The 25,969-nt window shown below is 41.6% G+C and overlaps 1 protein-coding gene across 1 annotated transcript in view; it reads left to right on the top strand.

The window, feature by feature from the left end:
- The first annotated feature begins 7 nt into the window (after nucleotides 1–7).
- The window catches only part of TNFRSF4 (TNF receptor superfamily member 4), a 28,876-nt gene continuing 2,914 nt past the window's right edge, over nucleotides 8–25,969 (top strand). Inside the window, 11 exon segments of the mRNA XM_069782630.1 lie at nucleotides 8–3,602; nucleotides 6,052–6,174; nucleotides 6,527–6,628; nucleotides 7,060–7,126; nucleotides 7,665–7,894; nucleotides 8,215–8,340; nucleotides 23,125–23,256; nucleotides 23,777–23,864; nucleotides 24,366–24,454; nucleotides 25,439–25,579; nucleotides 25,850–25,968. Of these exon segments, the coding sequence (XP_069638731.1) occupies nucleotides 3,461–3,602; nucleotides 6,052–6,174; nucleotides 6,527–6,628; nucleotides 7,060–7,126; nucleotides 7,665–7,894; nucleotides 8,215–8,340; nucleotides 23,125–23,256; nucleotides 23,777–23,864; nucleotides 24,366–24,454; nucleotides 25,439–25,579; nucleotides 25,850–25,968 (1,359 nt within the window). The 5' untranslated portion in view covers nucleotides 8–3,460.

Raw genomic sequence — 25,969 nt, 5'->3', positions numbered from 1 at the left:
TGTGCCAATGCCCCACATGCACATGGTTGCAGAGTGGTGAGATTTTAATATGGCTAGAATCTGGAGATGTTCAAAACAAAATTCCATGTCTGTAAAAATGGGGTGCTTAGCAGAAGTCATAGGTATGGCTGGTTTAGATTGATTGGCAAAAGGTCTAGGTTTTGCTTTGCTGTTGTTTTAACTAAGGCTTCATAAATATGCAATGACCTGCACTTTGAACTAACACAAAATTATACATGTAAACATACAGTTTTGCAATGTGGTTGTTTGCAATCTAGTTAAGACAAAAGTTTTAGCAATATTAGTTGATAATTGTGTAAATATCCAGCCTGCTTTTTTGTATTATGCTCTAGTTGTTTGCGCAATTCAATTATTTAGATACAATTTGAGTGGACAAGTTCTATCTTGTCACACCTGATGCTAAGAAGGCAAGTGCTAGTTTGCAGAGGAATTCTTGAGCAGCTGAAATACGATGATGTAATTTGGAACTTTGTCTGTCAGTAGAGGCAAAAATTATGCATATGCAGTCTTAGTTTAATCTTCTGATAATGTGAGCATGGAATCCCTTGAAAAATACAAGGTAACACAGTATTTAGCTAGCAACTGCAAAAATGTTAAAATATGTACTGTTGTTGTGGTATTTGCCACACACCTGATGAATCTGAAACTTGAGAAACAACTGTGAAAAATTCATTTTTAATGTGTGCATGGAGTTCTGCACCTTAATGTGTTTTGTTTTTCTCTGCCAGAAATCAGGATCACATGTTAACTAACAGCTGTAAGGATAAAGTGGACTGCACGGTGAGATTTGGAGGTACCTGAGATTATTCCTGTCTTGGAATTTTGGAAGTTCAAACTATTCTAGTTTGTCCATAGACTTATTTATTTTTTTTTTTTAATTCTCTAAGTATTTTATATGCACTCAGTCTTTCTCAGATTCTTGTAGGTCCTTTCCCATAGGTGAACCCTTACTTGCCTGTAATCCCGAAGGAATCTAGTGACTTTAAAGCCTTTCATTAAGCACTAGTTAGGAGTTCTGTGTTCAGTTTTGGGTGTTTTTTTTTTTTCATGTACACAAGCGATCTGCCTAGTGTTAATAGGACTTGGTATCTGAGTGCTACTGTCTCATGAACATGTTTCATTTTTCCAGATTTCAAAAGCTTGTATAGAATATCTAGGATAAGCATCTATAGTAAAAAATGATACATGTATATTAAATAAAAGCAGACAGGTTCTTATTTCTGACCCATAGCATGGCTCAACTCACCACTCTGAAGCTCTCTTCTCCTATTAGAACCAGAGTAGCTGACTCCAGGCTGGTTTTTGGGAGCAGCCTGTGACATATGATCCCCATGGCAGTGCCAAGCAGCATTTGGGAGAGGTTAATTTGCATGAGTGAAAATCCAGCCGAAAAGCGTGCTAGTTGTGAAATGCTATGGGGTAATCACTGTGTTCTCTCCATTTTATTTTCTTGCATAATATGGCCATATAAAGGAATCTGGCAATAGCAAGCCTGGTAACACTTAAGGATGCCATACATAAAAGCTGAATTCTCAAGATGGTATGTGGCTAACTGCTTTTATTAAATGAGCATTTAATTTGTATTAAAGTATCCTTATCAAGAATATCAATGCTTCATCATGACTGCTCTAGTATTTTGGGAGTTTTCCATTTAAATGTATATAGCAGAATTTTAACCTTATCTTGTTTGTGAACATCATAGGAGTTGGCATTTTCAGTTTCTTACTGAATAATAATTGACTTACTGAATAGGTAAAGTCTGCTACTGTTTGTGAAGGAGAATTGGGGAAGAAAAAAATCTGGTTAGATACTGCTGAGGGAATGACTGAGTCATGAGGTATAAAGCCACTTAAATGGCACTGTGTGATACAGTGGGAAGAGATTTGGGTATTTCCTGCATGCAGGTACTGAGTGTGAAGGTAGTTGAAGTTCAGCTGGTATGTCAGCACTGATAGCTTTACTCCCTTTTGGAAAGAATGGCTTAAGGTGTAGCTTCTTTTCCATAGCGGTTGTTTTCCAAAATGCTTGGAAAATAGAAGTAGAAAAATAGTTACTGTTTTGCCTGACTTTTGTCTCTCCTTCTACTCTTCAACAGTCTTACGGAAATGTAAGAAGGAAATGAAAAGCAGCAGTTCTGGATAAAACATGCCACGATATTGCTGTTCAGCCCTCCCAAATACTGCAGGCTAATTTGGATTCCAAATGTATTTCTGTTCCAATCAAATCTCCCTTGCATTTAGATGTAGATTGACTGTAGATCTACTTTGTCTGGGAAGTCTGGCTGTGTTTTTTTAACTAACGTAAATAAAACACCTTTGATTACTGTAGGATGTCTTGTTTACTAGGGCCTTTGTGTGAGAGTTGCTCAAGTCTCTTAGAACTGGAAGACCTAAAATTTAGATCCTAGATCAGTAAGATCAAATAGGTAAAATTCTAATAGTAAGCATGGAAAGTTAAACCCGCTAATTCCTAGTGTGATCACTTTACATCCGTGTGTTAGGTGAGGGCAGGACTGCAATGCTAGTGTGCTAATCAGCCTCCTCCATTGCTGTCCTATTGTTGCTGGCTTGCAGAGCTGGATGGAGAAGCATTCTGGGGGTTTAGATTCCAAAGTTAACAAAATAGGCATCAAAAGTAGCTGGTATGTGAATATTGCATCCTTTGCTTTCATAGAGCACACCTCTGCTGGAAGCTTTTATTTCCATGTGAGCAAACGGTAGGGGTAACACAAAGTCTCTATTTTGGAGTCAGGAGCTTACTTTTCTTCAGTGGCAATGCAGGGAGTCTGGTATTAAGAGTTGAAATGGAGACTGAAATGCTTCTCATTTGTAGCTTTTGCTAGCTCCTGAAGGCAATATCAAGATGAAGGATGATTTGTGATTCCACACGCTCCCTGAGCAGAGAAATGTATTAATGACATTGTTTATGCAGCAATGAAAGTCACGGGTCAACTGTTACTGTGAAATCAAGGGGAGAGAATCTGTACTTCGCCTTTTAAGGAGCAAGCCTATGTGAGCTATGTTTCATTGTACCTATAGCTTTCACCTGTAAAGGTTTTCGGGCATTACCTCTGTATTGCTTTAATACTCCCCCTTTACAAAACCAAGGATCTTCTCTTCTAATTCTCCCGGCATTCAAGGCCTGTGCTTTAATACTATGTAGAGAGGTATGTACCTGGCTGGAAGCACTGTTTTAAGGCTATGAACAGGAATCTTTTCATAACGCTATTCAGCATGCTGTCTTTCTATCTATGAATATTTTAGTTGTGAACTGCAAAAATAGGTTTGTGGGGTGTGGCCAAAAGGATGAGGATGTGGAGCACATGCTGGGAATTTCCCAGCAACTGACATATGAATTTGTTCTGGTCACCAGGGGTTTAGAATCACTTCCCCAAGGGTTTGCCGCTCTCAGAATTTTGCTGGGACAGTAGGGCTGCATTATGATAGCTGTAGGTTTTTACTCATATTTTTCTACTGTTCTGTTTTTGCTGCTGGTAGTCACTATTAGCCATTGCTTGGGATTGAAATGCAAAGAACATCAACATCCTTTCAGTGGAAAATGCTGCAAGGACTGTGCCCCTGGTAAGTAATTTTCCCTGGATATTGGTTATACTTGCTCAATGTAATATGTATCAGTTAATGACCCACAGGAGGTAGAAAACAGCTTGATGGAAATATAATTCAAATGTAGGAAGCATAACACAAGAGAAAAAGCATTTGGTGAGGAGGCTTTCATATCAGTCTAGATTGACAAAGGTTATTTCTATAACATACTAGATTTAGGAATCCTCCTCTTTGAAAGAGCTACATGTTATTTAACTTCTTTTGTGTGGCTCAGCTTCCTTAATGTGTCAGTCTAGTATGTTTTCATTGTAGGAGTATTAGCTGAGAAAAGACGGTAGCAGTTATGTTACTATCCTTTACCTATCACATAAAGAAGCTCAGAAATCTTGCATAATAATGCAAAACTTGAGGTAATTAATTCTGTTGCTAAAGATGTTTTTTAAGCCTTCTTTTGTAGTAAAGTTTATACTACTTAAGACTTGGTATTTTTTTAAAGGAAAAAGATACGCTTGATTCATAGAGATTAGCAAAGTGTAACTTGACAGGACATGTGTTTTGTTTCCTCCTTTCTTATTGTAGAAACTGAAGGAGTCTGAATTCTGGGTTCTGCATTCATATCTGGGGGTTTTTTTCCACAATCTGAGTATCTCTGAAGACAATGCACTATTAAGCACAAATGCAAAGTATCAAACCTCGAATACTTTAATAGTTGGAATTTCATTACAGAAATGTGATGATTAGTGGTGAAGACTAACAACAATTAACCAGTAATATTGCTGTTCAGGGGGCAATCCCCTTAACAGAAGGGATTATTTTTAGTACAGTCAATACCGACTGTACTAAAAAAGGGAACATGTAGATGCCTAGAGGGAGCGTAGATCATGTCTGTAAATGCAGTTGCAACTTAAAATCTTGCATATGGTTTTATGTGCATCTTTCAGAATAGCTACTTTCTCTTTTCATAATTAAGTCTGCCACACAAAATGGATATGGTATGAACTGATGCAGTATTATTATCTTCAAAGATGCCAATTGGAATAAATTCAACCTTTCATCTAAGACTTGAGGCAGTTTACTGCATTATTCTCAAAACTACTTAAATCTGAGTGTTTCTGAACTCAATTTAAAGAATGGCATACTTGTACGCAGATACAGATAATCCTTTATCTAAAGTTTTTTGTTCCTCCTTCTGCTGAAAGAAGTTTTATCAAGTTTTTTGCATTGTTAGCGAATCTGCTGCTGCTAGGGAAACATTTCTTCATAGTCTTTTCCTGATTGTGTAGATAGTAACAATGTAGAATTGTACTGCATATATTGTCACTAAAAATCTGTATTTTGCCACTGATAGCACTCAATAAAACGCAGAGAAAATTAGAGTGAGCAAGAGACTTTGTGCTCAGTGTTCATCTACACTGGGAAAATGGAGAACCAAAAATGAAAGAAACAGTCTGTGAGAATAAGGATGTATTTAAGCTCAACTGTAAAAACTCTAGTCATTAAAGCTGTCTATAGTTCCTCCAGCCTGTGCTCTGTGGAGATGGGCTAGTCAGATAGAAGGAACATGTCTGACTCCTTTTCCAGAATCCACTGTTACCTTGCTGTTTCAGTTTGGGCAAGTTGCTTTGCTCACAAACCTCATCATCCTAGCACATCAGACAGAACTTCTGTGCAAGTACTGTGTATCATACAGGTTGGAATTTGTGGGTGCAGCCATTCAGAGCTTGTTTCAAAATGCAATGTGTGATACACACATAACTGTTCGGAACATTAACAAATGCCTGCATTACATCTTGCGCTGTGTCTCACTGTTCAGGAGATGGAGCTAGTAACATCTTTGATGTTGGGTGCCAGTACAGATGCATATCAAAATACAACTGCTTTCTTTTGTGCCTAATGGTATTTCAGAATGCCAACAGAAAGATACTAGAAACATTTATTCTTGACTTCTTCGCTAATGAATTTTCTGCAAACCTGAGCAGGCCATTGCCATCTTTTGTATCTGTTTGGGATTACTTTGGGTTGAATTGCATGATTTATCTCATAAGCGAAGGCAAGATCTGTGATAAAGCCATTGTATTACACCGGAGATCAGACCTATTGCTAAGTTGAAAACCTGCTTTTTTTCCCGAACTGACAATGGCTGCAAATTGTGATGTCCAAACCATATGAAAAGGTGGTCTGGAGAAGTGATATTTGGAATCCACTGGGAGAATCATTTGGGGCATTGCCTCAATGCTCAGCAAGTCATCAGGCCCCTGAGAGCCCATTTTAGCTGCTTAATTTACAGTGATGCTATGGGTTAAAACTTCTAGGGATTCTGGCATGTCTAAATCTGCTGAATGTTTTCAGTCAGAGTTGTGAGTGGAACTGTCACTTTCTGGGCACTCTTTCATTCTAATACATGAAAATGAAGAGGGTTTCCTTCTGGTAACAATCAGTTCATCCTTCTATGTGGTCTTTGTTTTAGGTGAAAGAATGAGAAACCGCTGCACTGCAACAACAGACACGGTCTGCGCCCCCTGTCAAGACGAATACTTTAGTAGTGAGCACAACCACAACTTCTGCAAGAGTTGTACAATCTGCAACACTAGTAAGTCAGGTGTATAGTGGTCATTTCTTGATACGAATTTGGGAGGCAGTCAGTCTTCATATGCTTTCTTATCTTTGTGTGCTCCTCAAAGACTGATGTCGTAAAGCCCGTCACTTCAGACGACCCAAGTCCAAAGACTGGGTTGTTATTTCAATGGCTGGTATCTCCTGGTACTGATGGTAGAACCTTCAAAGGGAAGCAGGCTTGTACTGCCTGAAAACTGGTGTCTTCAGTATTGTTAATAAACTGTTCTCTGCAGTCGTTTCTACACACGATAGATGGGCACTGAGTAATTAAATTTTTTTTTTCTAATTTCTTGTCTTTCACTTGTCCTTTATTCTGTTGTTGCTAGGGAAGGGAAGTGTGGAAGTGAAGAAGTGTGAGAAGACCTCTGACAGAATTTGCATGTGTGTTGCAGGTTACATGCCAGATGTCAGATATACACTGGGAAGTGGTAAGTTAGTGGTATGTCAAGACTCCAAACTCTCGCCTTTGCTTCAGATGAGATGGTTGTTATTTCTAGTGTAAAAGCTGTCGTCATTTGTCTCATTGATACCTCCACACAAGTGTTATAGCAGGGTAATTGTGCAAACTGCTGCTCTGTGATTCCTGAGCTGTTAGAAATCTTAATGTTCTCCTTGTTAATACCCATAATTAGCCGGTAGAGAAAACAGGAAACCTTGCCAGTTGTAGACCAAAATGAACCACTGAGCATGTGTGTTACTTCTGACCCAATGACTATGGGTTTTAGAGGCTCTGTGGGTTTTGTTGGGTCTGTTCTCTAAGCTAGACTAGTAGTATAAGCTATCAATGTGATTACTATGTAGCTGTCGTATAGTTGTGTTGCTAACTGGACTCAAATTCTGCCTCTTCCTTTTTTTCCAGAGTGCTCACTATGTCCTGAAGGCTCTTATTCCCTAGGGGGAAATGAAAACTGTCGACCTTGGACCAAGTATGTATCATCTATCCAAACATGTTCAGAGCAACATTTTGGGTTTACTTCTGTAGCAGGTGATGCCCAAATCATGGTGTGTAGAGTAAACCTGCAGTAGGTGCAATGAAACAGTGTTCCTCATGACTCTCAGGAGCCTTGAGCAGTCTGTGTACTGATTGGAACATCTGTCTGCCTTCTCCCCTTTCTCTCTTCAGCTATGGCAACAGTATCCTCAGCCTCTTTTTTTTTTTTTTTTTTTTTTAGAGGTCAGTGTTTTGTTTCTGTAGCAAAAGGTTCCCTTGCCAAATGCAGCTGTGCTTCAAGGCTGTTATATGTACAGATGCTAAGAAAAACAGAATGTCAGGTTTTTTTCAATAATAACTTCAATTAGCTTAGTTGTTCTTCACATATCTGTAGAACCTAGGAAAGGTGAAGCCTGAGTTGGTATTGATAAGGCAAGGATTGTAGTGTTCTCTCACTTGTTCCATGGAGATCACTTGCAAAGTCATTAGTGCAAATGTTTGAAAAACTACACTAATTTATTTTGCATCTCTAGCTGCAGCCTTCTTGGGAAAAATACTCTTCGACCAGGGACAAAAACAGGTGATGCTGTTTGCAGCAATCATGTCACACAGCCAGCTACCTCTCAGAGTGCCACACCTGCTGTGAATCTCTCCACCACTGACCACAAGAATAATAAGTCAACTGCAGTGTTCTCACCATCCAGACCCAGCGTGATTCCTTTCATTTGCCCGGATACAAACAGCCCCACAGAGACTAACTGGGGTAAGGAGAGGGAATAACCAAGTCTAGTCTCTGTATTTACTAGAGCTGGTCAGAAATTTTCACCTGAAAATTATTTCATTGGAAATCATATCACACACTTTCTCAGAAGCTGTATCTGTATTTCATACAGTCTTCCAGTGAGATGCACACAGGTTTCCAGATTTCTTGCTAATCTGCTTGGCAGCTGGGACTTTTAGGCTTTGTGATTCAGGGTTACTTCTGGAGTTCTGGGTTCCTTCATTTGAAGCTGGAAAGCCATGGAAACTCTAGCTAGAACCATGAATGTTTTTTAGTGTATTCTTCTTCTGTTTTTCTTCCAGGGTCTTTATCACTTATCCTTATTTGTCTGATATTGCTCGTGGTGAGTGGAATGTCCATACTCCTGTTGATTATCCAAGCAGCCAAAAAAGACACCAAGAAGAGGCCTTGTAGAAACAACCATCAGAGTGAGTTTCTTTTTATGGGGAAAAAAGTATAGGAAAGAGAATAATCAGGGCCCCCTATTTGAACTTTGATAATTGTTTCAGTCATAATGAAGTCTACCTGGCTAAGTAGCAACAGTGTCATCTGCAGTTAATACCAGTGGTGGTCCTCTGTTTAGTCCTGATGCACTGGAGGTCATAGTGTCTCAAGTTTGCATTCTTATAGAGCTCTGATCTCCCTGTTTGTTGCCATGCAGAAGGATTCTCTCTCTCTCTCTCTCTCTCTCTCTCTCTCTCTGATTTTAACCACTCCTAGCTTTTTCTTCCCTTAGTCCCTGCGAAAATGATGTCATGATTTTGTGCAGGGAATGCTATTCAGCACAGCGAGGATCCAGAATCAACAGTCTTTAAAAAAAGAGTATATTGTGAACTTTTTTGCCTGTATAGAAATGAATGGTCTTGAAGGGTCTCCTGCAAACACAGGAAAGGTTTGACTGAAAAGCTGAACTCTATATTCAGAACTAAGTGGCAGCCTGGGTCTTGAGTCAGCCCACAGCTGCCTCATATTCCATTCATAGAGCAATGGTAAAGTGTATTTTCACTGTTCCCCATACTTGGTGTTTCCTAGCACTGGCTGTAAAGACAAGCACTGACCCAAATGTCACTAGGCACACTAGGTGCCCAGTCATCCATGAAACTAGAAAAGTCCCTGGCTTCCCTCTTCCTGCCCCTTCTACTATGTACAGTATTTTTTTTTTTACTATTATCTATCTTTCAGATGGAAGGAGCGTTCGAATTCCTATCCAGGAAGAACAAATTGACTCCAATTCTAGTCTCATCAAAAACTGACTCCACATTACGTTACTGTTTCCTGCATTTCTGAGCCGATCGACTGTAACGAGTAATGTGACAGCGCATTCTGTGGCTTTATGTGTGGGTGTGTGTAACTGTTTAATTGCACTTCAGTTCCTTTGGGTCTCATTGAGCGGCCCCTTTGGCATTAGGACCCATGGGAGTAGCTGTTCTTGGTGGAATCACGTGATTCTCTCTCTTGGGCAGATCCTGTGCACAGCATCCCTGTTGCCAGGACTGAGTTGATATAGTCCTCTGCATTTCTAGCCAGTTCCGTATGTAGTGATAGGCAGTTGTCTTTGGACTGAAAAAAAGTGTTAGGAAGCTGTAAGAGCTGATCGTTGAGCAGACAGAAAAAGAGGGAAATCAAAAGACCTGCTTTATGACTGAGTTCATATCTTGTCTTACAATTCTGAGATGCTAAGCAAAGCATGTCTCTCTTTTCTCAGTGCAGGTATCTCCAGTGTTTCAGTCTAGTTCCCAAATGAACTCTCCTCACTTTAAGTGGAGAATCTCCCCTGATGAACCTAGCCAGCTTCCTTTGTGCTTCCATTTTTTCAAGTTATTTCTTCTTGGTCAAGTTGAGTGATTATGTCAGCTGTGCCTCCAGAGACAGTTGTCGTTGCTGGTAACTCTCGTGCTGGCTGTGCACCAAAATAGTACCAGAATTCTGGTGCTAGCTGTTAAGTGACTGTTGAGAGATGGCTATTCAATGCCACTTCTCTCCTTTCTGCGTTTCTTCAAACATACCAGTACATTGAGAAAATGTCATGTTAACATATTGAGCAATATCCCCATTGTCAGGCAACAAATGGAATTACTCATGATCACCAGGTAGCTCCAGACCTCCAAGCATTTGGAAATCTCCATGGAGATCTTGACATGTGTGGAAAGTAGAATATGTAGATTGCCAGAAGGCAAAGTGAAGGGTAATTTCTGATTAGAACATTATTAGTGGAAACCGTGGTTCAAAACAGGCGGAAAGGTAGAGTACCACTTGTCTGCACTGTAAACTTTAGAAGTTGCCATGTATAATTAATGTTTTATCTATAAGACCTGTGCAACCAATACACTGTGTGCTTCCTCTTGGTGGACATCCTGTTGTGCTGAATACCTCAGTGTGTCTGTCATCAGCAAGGCTGCTTCAGTCAAGCTTGGACATCTCGACAGTAAAATCGTTTAGGTTAAACTGCTTTTGTGGGACTTGATTGCTTGCTGTGGATGTAGGGAGACACCCACAGGCAAGTTTGGTTCCAGACAGTGCTCTGGATTTGGGGAAAGTCTGTTTATATCTTAGGTTTAGGAGCATGTACATGGACATTTAGAGTTTTTCTGCTGATGAATGATAATTTTGTGATGATTTAGAAAAGACTAACATCTTAGATGTTCTCTGTTGATGAGAGGCAAGAGCTGAACTCTTAACACAGTGCTGTCTGGGCCTTCAAGGGTTGCATTTGAACAAAGATGTGCAGAGATGGTGTAACAGTGGATAGATGCCTAAACTATGGTCTGACCATTCATCTGGATGATCACGTTGTGGATGCTGTCAATGGAACCTGCGTTCAGAACTGAAGAAGTATTCCTGAGTTGGTCTCTGTGCAGTTAAAATACCTCATTGTCTGTATGAAAGGAATTTTACTTCTGTAATGTTTTTCCACAAGTTAATCGGTCTGTAGTTTTGGAAAGCATTCGCATTTTTAGATGGCAAGTTCAAAATATAAAGTGTCTGAGAGAAACCTGAAGTGTTATTGTGAATAGCTTTTGACGTAATTTAAGTACTTTGGTGTAAAAGTTCAAGAGGTAAACTTGAAAGTTATATAATTCAGAAGTGTTTTTCACTTCAAATATCACTCCTCAGTGGATAACTCATTAGCGATAGGTATTTTATATACACAGTACCAAAGCATATGTGAAAATATGCAACAGGAAATGTATTCAAGAATACAACTGGTGTCTAGAAGCATGTTTTTAAACATACTTTTTCTTATATGTTATACATATGGTGTACTTAGCAATGATTTCCTATTTTGAAGTGCATATACAATGTATATAAATATTTGTATTATATATGAAGTGTGATAGTGAGTTTTTGAAATAAATTGTGGTAGTAGCTAGATGCACGTGTATGATGTGTATGATTGGAGAGTACAAACGAGCAAAAAATTATTCCAGTGTGTATAATTCTCACAGAAAGCAGGATCACCAAATGATCAATCCTATAGCTTCGCAGGCTTTGAGTTAACATGCTGCCTTGCCCCTGGCTTTCTGTGCAACTTGAGAAGGCTGCATGTATTGTTTTTCTCTGTAAATCTGGCCTGGCAGTGGTTCTGACCTGAGAGTTGCAGGGATGCTCAAGATGCTAAGGCTCAGCTCCTTCAAAAACAGAGCCCCTGTTGTGAATGTAGAGGTCTTTGAAAGCGTGCTGTGGTCTAAATGCTGTCATCTTGCAGTGAATTGGATGGCAAAGTGCAATGGATGAAGCTGAGAAATGCATCTCGGGGAACACCCAACAAATTCTCCGAAATTATGCTTATCAAGTTTCTAGGCTGCACTTCAGAGGCAATAAAGCAAGTACCATGATTCCATGTAACTGAGCAAGGTGCAGATCACTAATGAGCTGTCTGAGGCTGTGGGTTATATGATGAAAACACAGCCCACGGGAACAGATGAGCTGGTGCCTTCACAGAAGTGCTGCTGTGGCAGCAGAGCTCCTCTGTGGTGTGGGCTCATCCGCTGTTTCCATGAATCTTACTTGTTTTCTGCCCTCTGGCTCAGCTGCACAGAAAGATGCCCAAGTGCACTGTGTTCTTGTGCCTTCCTACAGTCTCTGATCAGGAGATTTCCTGCAGACTAGGGCATGGGTTCCCTCTGGCTGAAGAAGGAACCGATACTGACCCTGGAAGTGCACAGCAGAGGTAGGGTAGCTGAGGACAAGTTGCAGTTGGAAACATTTGGAAAACGGAAGGCAGACAACTTAGCGTGCTGTGTGGCTGAAGGCCTGTAATAGCAAGCCCTCACAGGCTGTAATTGCTGGCTTTTGTGCTAATGCGGACCTGTGAGCCAGTCTGTGCTGGCTGTACTGCTGTAGAACTGTACTTGGTCACTGTGCCGGGATGTATAATCCTATCAGAAGAGTTAAACCATAGTAACATTTGATAGGATTGGAGGCATTTATGATTTGATTTTTTTGAGGATTTGGGTGGTGGTAGATTGCTGGTTTTAATAAACTAATGCTTGTTTAAAGATATTTCACTCTAAATAAAGGAATAACAATTTTTTTCATTGTCATGTTCAGTCTTGTCACCCTTCTGTGAAAAACTTGCTTGGATTTTTTGTTCTAATCCTCCCTAAAATGGCAGGAAGTAGTTAAAAATAGTTAGAGAATCTTGAACAAGTTGGTGCTGCATTCTGCCTGTGCTTGTCTTCCTACGTGCCAGAAATTAAACTTTCCCTTCTCAAAGGTATGGGCCTATGTCACAAAGTAAGTTCCTGTTTTTCAACTGTTCAGATTTCCCCTTTTTCAGGCACTTGAGAGAAAGACGGTCTAAGTTGTGCAGCTTCCTCTAAGCTGATAAAGATAAGGCTGTACTGGAAATTTTTTCCAGTGTAATGCAGTAAGCTGAGGTGTTAGTTCTTTTACTCTGCAAACCAATGCAAACTCTGGTTTTAGTGTGAACTGTATTGGCAGTTAGGGGTACTTGGTAAACCTATATGATTTGTAAATTCAAGGCATCTTTGTTGCCATAGCGCCCTGATTCAGGAATTCACTTAAGCACATGCAAAACTGTCTGCGTGATTGTTGTCACTAAAATTTGGCCTCTTGATTATTTTAAGAACCATCTCTAAAACTGACTAATAATTCCTATAATTTTTTATTTCTGGGTATGAATAATGCCATTTTTTAATGAATAATTTAACTTACTTTCAGCTGCACTAGACATGAGTTACAGGCCACATGGCCAGCCCCTTACATTGTTTGTAATTAGCTACAGATAGAGATTAGGTCAGAGTGCTACAAAAAAAACAGAAGGAAAACCAAACAAAAAACCAACCCCTCTTGTCTGTGGGATTTCTATCTACACAATTTTTTCTCTCCTACACGTGAGGCTATCATGTATGGCTGCCTGGAGTTTTAACAAGGCTATTTGTTTAAAATGGAGGTTTGTTTTGCTTATTGCTTTGCTGTATTCAGTTTTGGAGAAGGATTAGGACAAGAACAGATGGTATTTGAGAGCCACGCTGGAAAAAAATTATATAGATGAGCTGGGTTTTGAAGTTCTTGAACGCTTCTTTCAGGCTGCAGCTTTGGCAGTTAACATGTGTTTCATGTTTCAGTACAATTTCAGTTAGTACAATTAAAGAAAAGAACCAAACCACAGGTCTGTAAGTTTATGCTTTTTATGTTCACTTCCTCATTTGTCTCTCTTTTTTTTTTTTTTTTCCCCCCTTCAAATATATGACAAGTTTCTGCTACTGTGGCTACCCCAGATCCTTTATCTCCTGCATTTTCTCTTCACATTCTCCTGTGACTTAGAAGTGCATCAAAGTGACTCAGGTTTGCCGTGAGAGGCTTAAGAAAGGTCACATCCGCTGATACACGCCATGCCAGGTGATAAGCTGGAGGAAGTACACAGCTTGATAACGTCAGGGACTTGGGGTTTTTGCCTCTGTCTGGTTTGGTTTCCCTCTATGAAATGTTGGTCTCTGTGCCGTTGGGATTGTCTGCAAGGGGTCACCGCTTTGGTGGCCAGGCTGTGCAAACAACCCAGAGAGGTGGCTGCAAGACTCATTCCATAGGTGAAGGCAGAGCTGATGAGTGCATGCTGCAGGGACCTTAGCGCTGCTCAAAGGAAGGACCCAGGGGTCTTTGCAAAGCCCTAATTGTTCTGGGGTGAGAATTTAACTTGCCTTGGGAGCCCACATGTGGCCACCAATGCTTCTGCCACATTACTTGACTCCTGTGCCCCCAGCCTTACCTGTGACAGTTTTGCAGGGCAGTAATTGTCCCTGTGTGCCAAAAGAGGGCAGGCATTAGACAGGCACAGTGAACACCCCAGTATCTGGAAACCCCTAGGGTAGCCAGTCCTAGTCACTGCAAAATCTCAAGGCTGGCCTAAAGGTTAGCCGAGCTGAAAGGAACTCAACAATTTTGTCTTCTAGTTTCAGGCCGCAGATAAATTATTTGTCTGTAAGATTTTTTTTTTAAAATTTTTTTTTAACCCCAGTATTTTGTGAGCTGTTACTACTCATATGGTACCCTTCCGATGTCCCCATGCTCCCTCTGGCACCAGCCTCGCCATGTGCTTGCTGCAGTACTGACCTGCACCCCATGCGCTGACTGTTCCTCTAGGCTTTCTAGAGCCCGTCAGAACTGCTGTTCTACCACAGGTTCCCTGGTGTGGCAAGTCATTTCACTTTGTATTAGTAACATCTCTTACAGCAGTAACGACACAGTAAAGGGCTCCCTAAGTAAAGACTGAGTGACAGTTGTTTCCCAAGAGCATAGACAAGTTCTGTACAATGGAATGTGAATCCTGTAGCTAGCAATGGAGTTTTCTACAGTGGGATGAAAACAATTTATGAGATGGAGCTTACAAGGCAATTTATACATTGGTCTAACAAATATCATTAGTCATTCAGAAATGACGTATATTTCATGTGAACGACCTCTTACTTTTGGAGACCTGCATGGCTTCTTTGGTCACCCATTATGGGTAGTCAGCAAAATCTCAAATGTCAGGAAACCAAGTACTTTTCCTGGTAACAATACTCTGTTATTGATGACGTTAAGTCCAAGGAGTGTCAGTAAAGCCACTGGACTTGCAAGAAGTAATTACATGTTTGAGAAGTGCTTATGCTCTTTTTTTTTTCTTCTTTTTTTCTTTCCAAAAGGTTAGTAATTTGGACAGTTCAGCAAACTGGTGGCTCCAGTGGTCCCAAGCAAAAAGGAAACTGTAAAATGCAGCACGTGGCGATGTGTATAATGTTCAGCTTGTGGCTGGATATCCTTAAGGTGGGAAAAAGTAGAATTTGCAGCCAGTTGTAAATACTCTTAGGAATGTGTGCCCTGAAGACAGAGATACAAGTTGTAACATCAGTGTACTTCAGTGGGTGGAAGAATCCACTGGTTCTTCCTTCAAATCTCATCCTTGAGTACTCCTAGTGTTACATGGGCAGGTCATGGTAGCACAGAGGAGGGAGAAGGGATTAGGAGATCTGCAACATCTTTTCTTTTGTTCCATCACACTGTGCGCTTATGTTTCAGCCTTAATTTGCCCTGAGCTGTGTATGGGTATGGGCAGGTGTGGCTGGAAGAGAGTCCTTTCTTCTGTGGAGGTCAGGGCAGGAAGTGAGTCACTGCGTTTGGGGTCTTTTGCCACTCGTATCTCTGTGCCTCCCTTCCTTTGCTGAAGGAAGAAGCAGCCCATCCTGTCCTGGTCTCCTGATACACTGAGGTCCCACACTCAGAACTGAGGCTAATTTTTTGGAGACAGTCATAAAAAGCTTAGACTTCTTAATCCAAGACTGAGGAACTAGAGCCTGGCATGCAAAAGACTCTGGTTCAAACTCCAGCACAAGCCCTTGCAGAGTCTCTCTTGACTCTTCAAAGAGACAGTAGCAGCAGCATTTGGATGCTCCTTTTTAGCAGCAAGTGGGTACTCTGAACCCTGAGGCATTTCTGAACATCTTGGCCCCCAGCTGCTTCTCTTTGCCTGTTCGAGACTGTGCTATGTCTTCCTGTTTCATGCAAAGGAGAAGGCACTTCATGATATGTGTGCTTGGACAACTCAAAGAGCCCATTGCTTCCAATGGCCTTTTAACCCTTGGGATTATAATTTTGAACACAGGTCACAGGGATTGAAAGGAACTCTGCAGGCCACAGAACCTCTGCTTGTGTGTGAAGATAAAGACTGTAAGGATTCCTAATTTCTGAAAAGTCTCAGTCAAATATTGTCTAGTTAATCCTGTAGCTGCTGCTGAATAAAACCACCAAACGGGTAATGAGGAGGTGAGAACTACTGCTTATTGATGAGTGAAATAGGCATTTGTTTTATCAATAGGTGCAGAGAGAGCTGGAAACCCTACCGGATCAGGCAGCAGCATGGAACCTAGCAGCATTGACGTACATCACATGCAGGACTGAGCAAGAAAGAGATTGACAGATGAAATGTCACTACCTTACATCAGGGACAGGTAAGGTTAGCTTTAGAAAACCCCCAAAGATTTTGAAGCCAGATAGTCAAGTAGTCTCTGAAAGGTCACTGCTGACTCTAGAGATTTAGACTTGACATGTACACCTATTGTCTGTGATCTGACTGTAAATGTTCCATCATCTGGCAGTATTTTTGCACGACTGTAATGCTTGAACGAGAACGAAAACATGTAAAGACCAATTCAGAAAAAAGACAACTCTCAAAAAAGATAGAAGGAAATAAATTATTGGTTCCTATTCTGATAAACAGCAAATATCAGATATCACATACCCTAACTAGCTGCCTGAAACCTTTGCCAGGCTTGGGTTCCCTTGTGTACCACCTGCCAGTTGTCTCAGTAGGATATTTGGAGGTCCATTCTCTATTGCTGTGTTTATGACACTGAGCAAAAGTCTGATTAATGTTCGTATTTGGTATTTAGGCAGTGTTAGTTATTAGTGCCCATCTTTGAGCTTCAGGGAAATGGCCAGTTCCTCCATCTGGAACCACTACGCTGTGTTTGTCCCTTCTGATAGACATGGTCTAGTCTATTGCTACTGCTATACTTGTAAAGATGAAGTAAGTGGTGCCTAACTTAGAGACCTTGTCTTCTACTACTTGAGTCTTTCTGTTAGTTATAAAACTACCCGTCCCAGCTGTTGCTGGAGGTAACAGTTCTTCCTGTTGTTTATTCAACAGTGTTAGTTATTAGTGACTGGTGTGCCAGATATTCCGGGGTATGGCCTTGAGGTGTAACTTCCAGAAAGTGAGGCTACATGACTCTAAACTCCTCAGGACTGCAGCTTTGGCAACAGAACAGCTGTCAGGGTCCTGACAGGGTTTGTCTCCTCCACATCAGTATTGACAGTGGGACACCACCCAGGGTACAAGTACACATAACAAAGCCTCAGGGAGTTTCTGGGGAGCCTGAGCTTGCACCCCTGGGCAAGTCTCTCTGTAAGAGCTGATTCCATCTCTTCCTATTGCCGAATTACGTTTTTCTCTGCACACCTCATGAATGAATGGTTTGTCAGGGTTACTCCTAAGACCATTTGTGAAATGCCCCACCATTTCTGTCAGTGTTGCCAGCTACTGTAAGAGGGTTTGCAGCCCTTTTATGTTTGCAGGGAGCCTACGCACTATCTTTTAATGAAACTGGAAGCACCTGACCTCAAAGGTCAGGTGCTGCTGGGATGATGAAGAAATCTTGATTTCAAGAAATTTGGCTTTCCTTCATGGGTCTTTTGTTCTTGCTTGCTTCTTTCAGTTGAGACTAAACACCTCTTTCACATACACTGAGAAAGACTTGCAGAGCTGGGGAAAGTATTGGGCTGAATGGGAAAGTGTATCCCCTCCCGTCCACAATCACTTTATGCACACATTGAGCAGCTTCTAAAAGTTGCTGGTGCCACATTTCCACACTGTACCAGCCTGTGCTGGGGAAGGGGCAAAGGGTAGGAGAAGGTGGAAGGAGAGTTTGGCTAGCATGCTGTTTACAAGAGCAGTAGCAGCACTTGTTATCAGGGCAGATGTGGGCTGCTCTTCGCCCAGGAATTCTGGCTGCAGCCACAGTAAGGTGGAGGGGCTTATTGTGCTCCGCGTATTCCTGGCCCTATTATGTGAGGAGGAGTATTTTCAAATGGTACTGCAGCCAGCATGCCTTGGGGTGATTCTTAATGTAACCATATGTGCTGGCTTTGGCTGGGATGAAGTTACTTTTCTTCATAGTAGCTAATATGGGGCTATGTTTTGGATTTGTGCTGAAAACAGTGTTGGTAACACAGGGATGTTTTAGTTACTGCTGAGCAGTGCTTACACAGAGCCAAGGCCTTTTCTGCTCCTCGCATAACCCCACCAGCGAGCAGGCTGGGGGGGCACAAGGAGTTGGGGGGTACACAGCCGGGATAGCTGACCCCAACTGACCCAAGGGATATTCCAGATCATATGACGTCATGCTCAGCATATAAAGCTGGGGGAAGAAGAAAGAAGCGGGGGGATGGACACATTCGGAGTGATGGCATTTGTCTTCCCAAGTAACGGTTACACGTGATGGAGCCCTGCTTTCCTGGAGATGGCTGAACACCTGCCTGCCCAGGGGAAGTGGTGAATGAATTCCTTGTTTTGTTTTGCTTGTGTGCATGGGTTTTGCTTTACCTCTTCAACAGCCTTTATCTCAGCCCATGAGTTTTCTCACTTTTATCTCTTCTGATTCTCTCCCCCATCACACTGCGGGGGGGAGTGAGCAAGCAGCTGTGTAGTGCTTAGTTGCCAGCTGGGGTTAAACCATGACACCATAGTAAGATTTTGAAACAAGTTCTCCTTACTATTAGCCTATTCTTATAAGAGCAAAGGATAATAAAAATATCCTCAGAGTTGGTCAGGGCTTGTGTGCAGTTCAGACATGGTCATAACTGATTGGTCTGCAGAGTATATTGCTGCAGTGTCCAAGTGCTTTGCCTCGTAACTTGTCTTCATCATAAGACTCTGCTGAGTTCTGAAGAGTGTGAGACAAAGTTTTGTATGCTGCTGAGTGCACCGTGTTTTCTGTACAGGGGCAGCACCTGACCAGTACCTGTAAACCTTCCCTGTCCCTGTGTTGCCGAAGCATTGTGGTTATGCTGTTTGGAAGAGCTGGTGAGAGGAATCCTGACTTGGGGGACTGAACCCAAGACCTGTGGTGTCCAGGACTCTCCATGGCCAGTTGGGCAGCAGCTGCAGCAGCAGGCATCGTATCTGTGTTTCCAGTGTAACGTCAGTGGTACAGGCTGTGACAAGTGTGAGGAGCAGTGCTGTGTGGGAAGAGGTGGGGATCTCCTGTGTGACAGAAGTATCAAGTAGGAGGCTTTTTGTTTCTGAAACATAACCGTTGGCCTTGTAGGGGCATTATGTGGGAAAAAGTGACAGCAGAGACCTGTGTCTTTTGCCTGCTTGCAGCTAGTTTGGATGTCATCTTTTGATAGAAAGGTTTCACCTAGCACATTTAACAGTACAAGCAGCTTTGCAGCATACATTTTTAAAACTAGAAGGGTCTGTTGCATACCAAACCTGTCTGATTGTTTCCAACCCACGACAGGAACGTAGGTAGATCCCTAAATGGACCAAAGACTAAGTGAAGAGTAGATCCATAGATGAATCTTCAGGAAGAAATTGTAGAACACTCCGAAGGAAGAGTGATAGTGTCTGTGTGGAAAGCTTATTCAGGCTTCACTAGCTGTGTATTAAACTAAGGAATTAACAGGGCAAGTGTCAAATGCTGTAAGCATGGCATTTTCTAGAGGAGCTCATCTCTCTTCACAGATCTGACTCCCTTGCCTTGACCTGTTTGTCACCCCATGCAGTGTGGGAAAGAATCCATTAAAAATTGCTTCTGCACCAGAATTCATGTGTTCAGTTGAGAATGAGGTTGGATTTTTAAATACTATCTTCACTGTGCACGTATAAAAGCAACCACAAGCTATAGGGATAGAAGCAAACTCTAGCGTGAAGTGGAAATAGAAAGGGAGGGGGGGAAGGCAAGCAAGCTGTCCACACATAGAGCAGAGATGGAAGTTTGCATAGGTGTTTGTATGAGGTAAGACTTTTTGGAATTGAAACCTAGCAGCAGGTGATGATTACAGGCAACATGTCTGTGCCTGTGTACAATTTTGCTGAACAGCTGTCTTTCATTACCTAAATTCCAGGAGTGTGGGGGTCAGAGGAGCTGTATGTGTCTCTAAAGAGCCCATTGCAGCTATTTTCAGTTTTGGTCCCAGGGTTGATCTTGCAGCCTGTGGGGAGGACAGCATTCTCTCTCTTGGTTTCATGGTATCCATATGGAGTTACATCGGCTCTGGAAAACAATTCAAGAGTCTCCTGATCCAGGGGGAAGGAAACTGAAAACAATTAACAGAATCAGAAAATCTGAGTGGATGGACTTACTATACATTGCAGTCTGATAGTTAAATCCTTGAAGGTTTCTAAATTCATTAAGAACTCTAAGTCAGAAAGAGAGTCTGAGCACGCCGAAGTTCATGCACTAATTTAATTTGCGTTAATTTTCAGTTGTATATCAACTTGCAAAATCCTTTGAAAATCAAATTACATGATGCTCCATCTTGCTCTTAACCTGCTGCTCTCTTAATGGAGTCACTAGTGCATAGTTGCTTAGCCCTGTTTTTTTAAGAATTTGATGACGTAAAATAAAATCTTTTCCCCACCCCTAAAGAAACCGGAAGAGTGCAGCCACAAAAACACAGTGCCTTCCCCCAGTGTCAGGGGAAGGAGTACTTCTGCAGGGAAGTTCTGATACAAGCCCACCCTAGTGTGCTTTTGGGTTGTATAGCTCAAGACATGACTGAACAGACAAGTGAAGTCGGTCACCTCAAGATTCGAGCTTGCTTGCTGCTGGTGGTGTACCTATGGCAATGGACAGAGCAAACCCTGGCAACACCATGTGATGGTGAACTGAGAATAATCGGTAAAGATGAAAAGAAATGTTGTCCCAAATGCCACTCAAACACAGGTAAGGGAATGATGTGTCTGTCTTCTTTCTGTTTGTCAGTATTGTTTTATGTCAACCAGGGCAATCAAGTGTGGGGAACAGGTGCATGTGTGTTTGTGTGTATGTATGTATGTAAATGTATCTTGGGTAACTGTATATGCAAAACAGAATGGTAAGGGCTTCCTTCCTGTCCCCTAAATTCATAATGTGCCTTAGCTATAAACTTCAGGGTGGACTCACATTTCAGATTTGTTACATGCCTGTACTTGGTATTCTGTAGTGGGAAAAGGAAAGTTAAGTTTCTGTGGGTTGGTCTTTCTCACGAGGAAAGAAGGTGTTCACTTAACACTGGTTCTGAGCCCTTGCTCCATTCAAACATGGTTTCAAAGTTTGTCTCTGCTATTCAGACTTCAGAGGGAATACAGGGAGTGATGCTCTCTGTAAGGCTGTTCTTTGCAATTTGTGGTCCTAAAGCGTAGGAAGCATGCTACTTCAATCCCTCCATTCCACTGACCTGTGCTTGTCCCAGAAGTAAATGCACAGACAAGGTCTCAGGTGATCATTAGTTTCAACAGCCTGTTCTAACCTATGTCCTTAGGATGCTGGTGAGATGGTAATGGATTTTCACTTGCCTGTAATTTAAGTCAAATTAAGGCACTAGAGGTGGAACAGGCTAGCTACAGGACTTACCGAGTGATATTTCTGTGCCTGTTAGGCTGAAAGACAGAACAGGTGATTCTAACGGCCTCTTCCATGGTCCCAGGAGCAATCATACTATTCTTCCTAATTTAGTGCTGTCTGTAACCGTAGCCAGAGCTGAACACTAGGGAATATGCAGCTGTTGGTATGACCTACAGCAAGGAATGGACATTCCTTTTCTGTTTGTCCTAAAACAGGGCTGCTGGAAGCCTTGTCTAGCTAGTATGGTTGTGCTGTTGTCCTGCAGGTTAGCAACAGGATTAACCGAGAAGTTATATCTTTTGTTGGTGCCTAGGTAGGAGTCAGCCTCCCATCTGTTAGCAGCTTGAATATATCTGCCTTAACGGACAAAAAGGACACTGAGCTCCCTATGGAAGGAGTGAGTGGACACGTGGGTTTTGTGGGAATGAGCAATAAATAGGTGAAAAGCTATAGAGTCCTCAATAGTGTGGAGACCCCAGGGTATTTCCCTTCCCACTGAGATAAAAGTCATTCAGCATGAGGTAGGAGAGTCATTGCTTGGTGGGATGAATGCCAGAATCACTCACTACTAATAGACAGAAAGAAGCATCCCTAAGCTGTTTCCTTTTTGCTGCCAGACTTCATTAAGTTTTGAAGGCCAGTAAGAGGAGGCTAGTGGGCAGAGGAAGATGTGGGCAGTTCCCTGGTGGCCCTGTACGTTCCATCACCAACCTCAAATAATAATCTTTGCTTGATCTTTGCTACTCATTGTGGGTTTTTAAGCACGCTATTGAACGAGCCAGCATTTTCTTCTATATTTTTTTCTTTCTTTAAGGTTATAACTTTTATTTAAGGTTCTTTTCCTCCAACTGGTCTCCAACTGCCTGAAGGACTGCTTGATACTGTTTACTGATGGGATCAGTATATATCATCAATCCTTTGCTTTCATGAACCCAGGAGCCTCTCAGAATTAGAGATGATATTTTCTGAGTGCAAGCAAAGTTCACAACAGAACTCCTCTAGAAATAGGACAGAGGGTAGGAAGGGTGCTGGTTTTATGGCTTGGATTTAGACACACATTTGCCAACAGAGCGTAGGAAGCAGCTGCTGTTGTTAGGAAAGGCATGGAAAAGGAGCTCTAGCTTTACTGGCCAAGGATCTTTTGGGCATCCCTCCTCTAACATGGCTGAGCCTAACTGAGAACAGCTCTGGCAGTGTCCTCAGAGCTGACTGAATGGCTAGTTAATGTGTGATGCTTTTTTGGGGCACTGGAAGTGCCTTCCTCACCCCACAGTGTCTAAATCTGCACAATGTAGTAAAGCAAGCCTGCTGCCTTACTTCTGTCTACCATGACCTACACTGGTATTCCAGATAAGAGGGAAGGGTTACAGTCGTAAGTCATGTCATGCTCAGGTAACCAAGGTGTAAAAATCTGAGTGGTGCTGAATTTGAGCACTCTAAACTTTACCCAGTATGCATGGGAGTGACATCTTTCTGGTATCCATTTTTTCCACCACAGCACAGTAAGGAACTATTTCACCTGTGTCAGCCAGTAAGACTAATGGTTAAGTTAATTTCTGGCATCTATGACAAAGGCAAATCTAACTTCTTTCTTCTTGACAGGAGACAACGCATGCCCAAATATTGAGGACCATGACTGCAAATGTCGCCAGGGATACAGCTGTATTGATAGTGCATGTCTCTACTGCAAAAAACTGCCTGAATGTGCGGAGGGCGAGGAGCTGATTAAGATTGGTAACTAAAGAAATGCAAATAACTCTAAAAGACAGAGTTTAATACAAGTAGCTGGCTGAGCAACAGTTTCCTTCACTTACTGTAACCTGCTCTGGGGAAGGCTTTGCTGCAGAGAGAAGTGACATTTATATTGTGGCCCCTGTGACAAAAACCCTTGTTTCCCTATTTTATAACTCTTCCCTTCCTAAATTTGAGACCTTCACTTTCATGCTTGGACTTTCAGCATTGCTTTTCTTCCAAGCTGCTAGAACTGTCAGTAGAAGACTGTTTTACTCTGTGTTGCCTCTTAACTTTACACCCTCTGCTGTCAGATCAGACTATTCTATACCTCTTCTGTAAGGGGTCCACCCATACATTTCCCAAAATGCAAGGGTGGCAAGAACTGCTTATGTGTTTCTCCAGGGGGGTAATTCATAATGCAGAAAGACTGTAGAGGGAGTGCATTGTGCTCTAATTGTTCTATCTCCATCTTTCAGTAAAGGCACTGACCACTAATAATTGATGTTCTCTTTTCGTGTAGGCATTTTCGACTTCACATTCAAATGTAAACCGTGTGAGATAGGAACCTATTCTAATGCGAAGAATGGCTGGTGCCGTAACTGGACTGAGTATGTGTTTATTGATACTTTCCTTCTTTGGAAATTATGCATGATGAAATTCTCAAATTATTAATGTGTAAATTAGAAAATAAAATTGAATCTAAGGCAAGATCACTAATGACATTAAATGATGAGTTTTTTAAATTCAGCAATATGTGATATGTCTCTCTCCTTTGATTTTCTAAATAGTCGGTCTCAAAGCAGAAGTTAAGACAAACTACTGTGTATTCGGCTTGCTTCCAAGTCCAGCTCAAACTGATGCAAAATTATTCCAAACATGGCCATCAATTGAAACAAAGAGACTAAAAAAAAATGTGCATGTAAACAATTGTGATGTAGTCTTATCTTGTTGGGGAGCAGCCATAACTTTACCTGCACTGCTATAAAAAGGAAAAAAAGGAAACAAGTTGTGGAAAGAGTGGAGGGAAGAAAGGGGACCAAGAGAAAGGATGGAGAGGAATGAAGGGAAAGGCAGGGACATTCTAACTGTGACTCTTATTCTTCTTTTAGCTGTGAAAGTTCTGGGTTTCTAACAATCAAGCAAGGCAACAGTACACATAATACAGTATGTGGTTTCTCTGCTAAAGGTTTGGAGCAAGGTACCTTCTCAATGATTTGTTTCTTTGAGCCTATAACTTTTCTCTGTACTTCTTTAGTTGGTGACTTGTTGCATAGTAATCATGCAGAGCTTGCTATCATGAAAATTTGCTTTGAAAATTGCTGTTGTGTTTCTTACAATATTAATATAGGTAGAATTGTTGGCCTGGGCAAAGATTCCACCATTAAAGCACTGTCAGTAATAAAGGTAGAGAAAAGCCCAACAATTGTCCCTGAATAGAGCACGCTTATTTGACAAATTATCAGAGTTTTCTATTAAACTGCTCTTGCTGTTTTGCTAGATTTTCTTACGAAGACAATAGCTTAATCATCCAGTTCCTTTACAAGTATTGGTTGAGTCCACACCACCCAGCATTGAAATCTCATGTCTTATCATGGATCAAATTAGATAGGAGTAAGCAGGTACAGGCTTTGCAGGTACTAAGTATCTTTTAAGACAGCAAGCTGCATTGCTCCTGCCTTTCCCCCCACCCTTGTTCCTACAATGAATTGGTACCTTTCAGGTCTGGGCCCTTCATTCAGAGAAATTGTTCGTTCTGCTGAGACAAATTGCAGAAAGGTGTTATTTTTAACTTCCACGAGACAGACACAAGTGCGAAAATTTGGCTTGCTGTAGTCCTGTTCAGGGAAACATTGAAGCCAAATCCCCCCGCAAAAGCAAAAAACAAACCAGAGCGGATAGAACAAGTGATAGCTGCAAGAAGGAGAGACAGTGAACAAGGAAGAGATCAGGCATGTGGGTTTTTTGCATGAATGCTTCTTACCACAGACAGTGATCTATTGCAGCCTTGACTTGGAGCATCTCAGTTTTATTGTTAATACCCACACTCTTTTTTTTCCTTGGAAAATTATTTTCCACAGAAAGAAGAAATTAATCTTTCAATTTCCTGGGAAGAACTGCCTTTCCTTTAACAATAGTTTGGGCACATGATTTCTTAATCTTTATTAAATATATTTAATTGCAGCTCCTACTACAAATTACTCTCTATACACCACCATCCTGGCCATCCTTACTGCAGTGGCTGTATTTGTTCTCATCTTGCTGACCTTCTTCTTGCATTTGTGCATATGGTCACTGAAGAAAGAAAAATACCACACAGCTGACTGTAAGTGCACCTTTGTGGACTGTGTTGCTTTTCAGTGGTGAACAATGTTTCCATTGATCCAGAGTCAAAATGGAATAAATTTAGTTGAATAAGTATGGATTTACTGTGTGATTTTTGGGCGGGTTACTTAGTTTCACTAAGATGCAGTGCATCACCTGTATCTTTGTCCTTTCCTGAGAGAGAGGCTGTATTGGTAAAGGTAATAAGCAACTAACTGACATGTATGAAGACTTCTTGTATGTGCAGTGCTTTTGCTTATTCTCACTGCAGATCTGGAACGTAACTTCCCTAGGCTGCCGGTGGCTCCGCAACTGTCACACCATAGAGAAGAGACTTACAGCTGCCAGTTTCCAGAAGAAGAACATGGAGACAAAACACCAGAAGAAAAGC

The sequence above is a fragment of the Haliaeetus albicilla genome, chromosome 4, assembly GCF_947461875.1.
Source record: "Haliaeetus albicilla chromosome 4, bHalAlb1.1, whole genome shotgun sequence".
Taxonomy (NCBI): Eukaryota; Metazoa; Chordata; class Aves; order Accipitriformes; family Accipitridae; genus Haliaeetus; species Haliaeetus albicilla.
The sequence above is the reverse complement of the archived record's forward strand: the minus strand, read 5'-3'. Positions and strand labels throughout refer to the sequence as shown.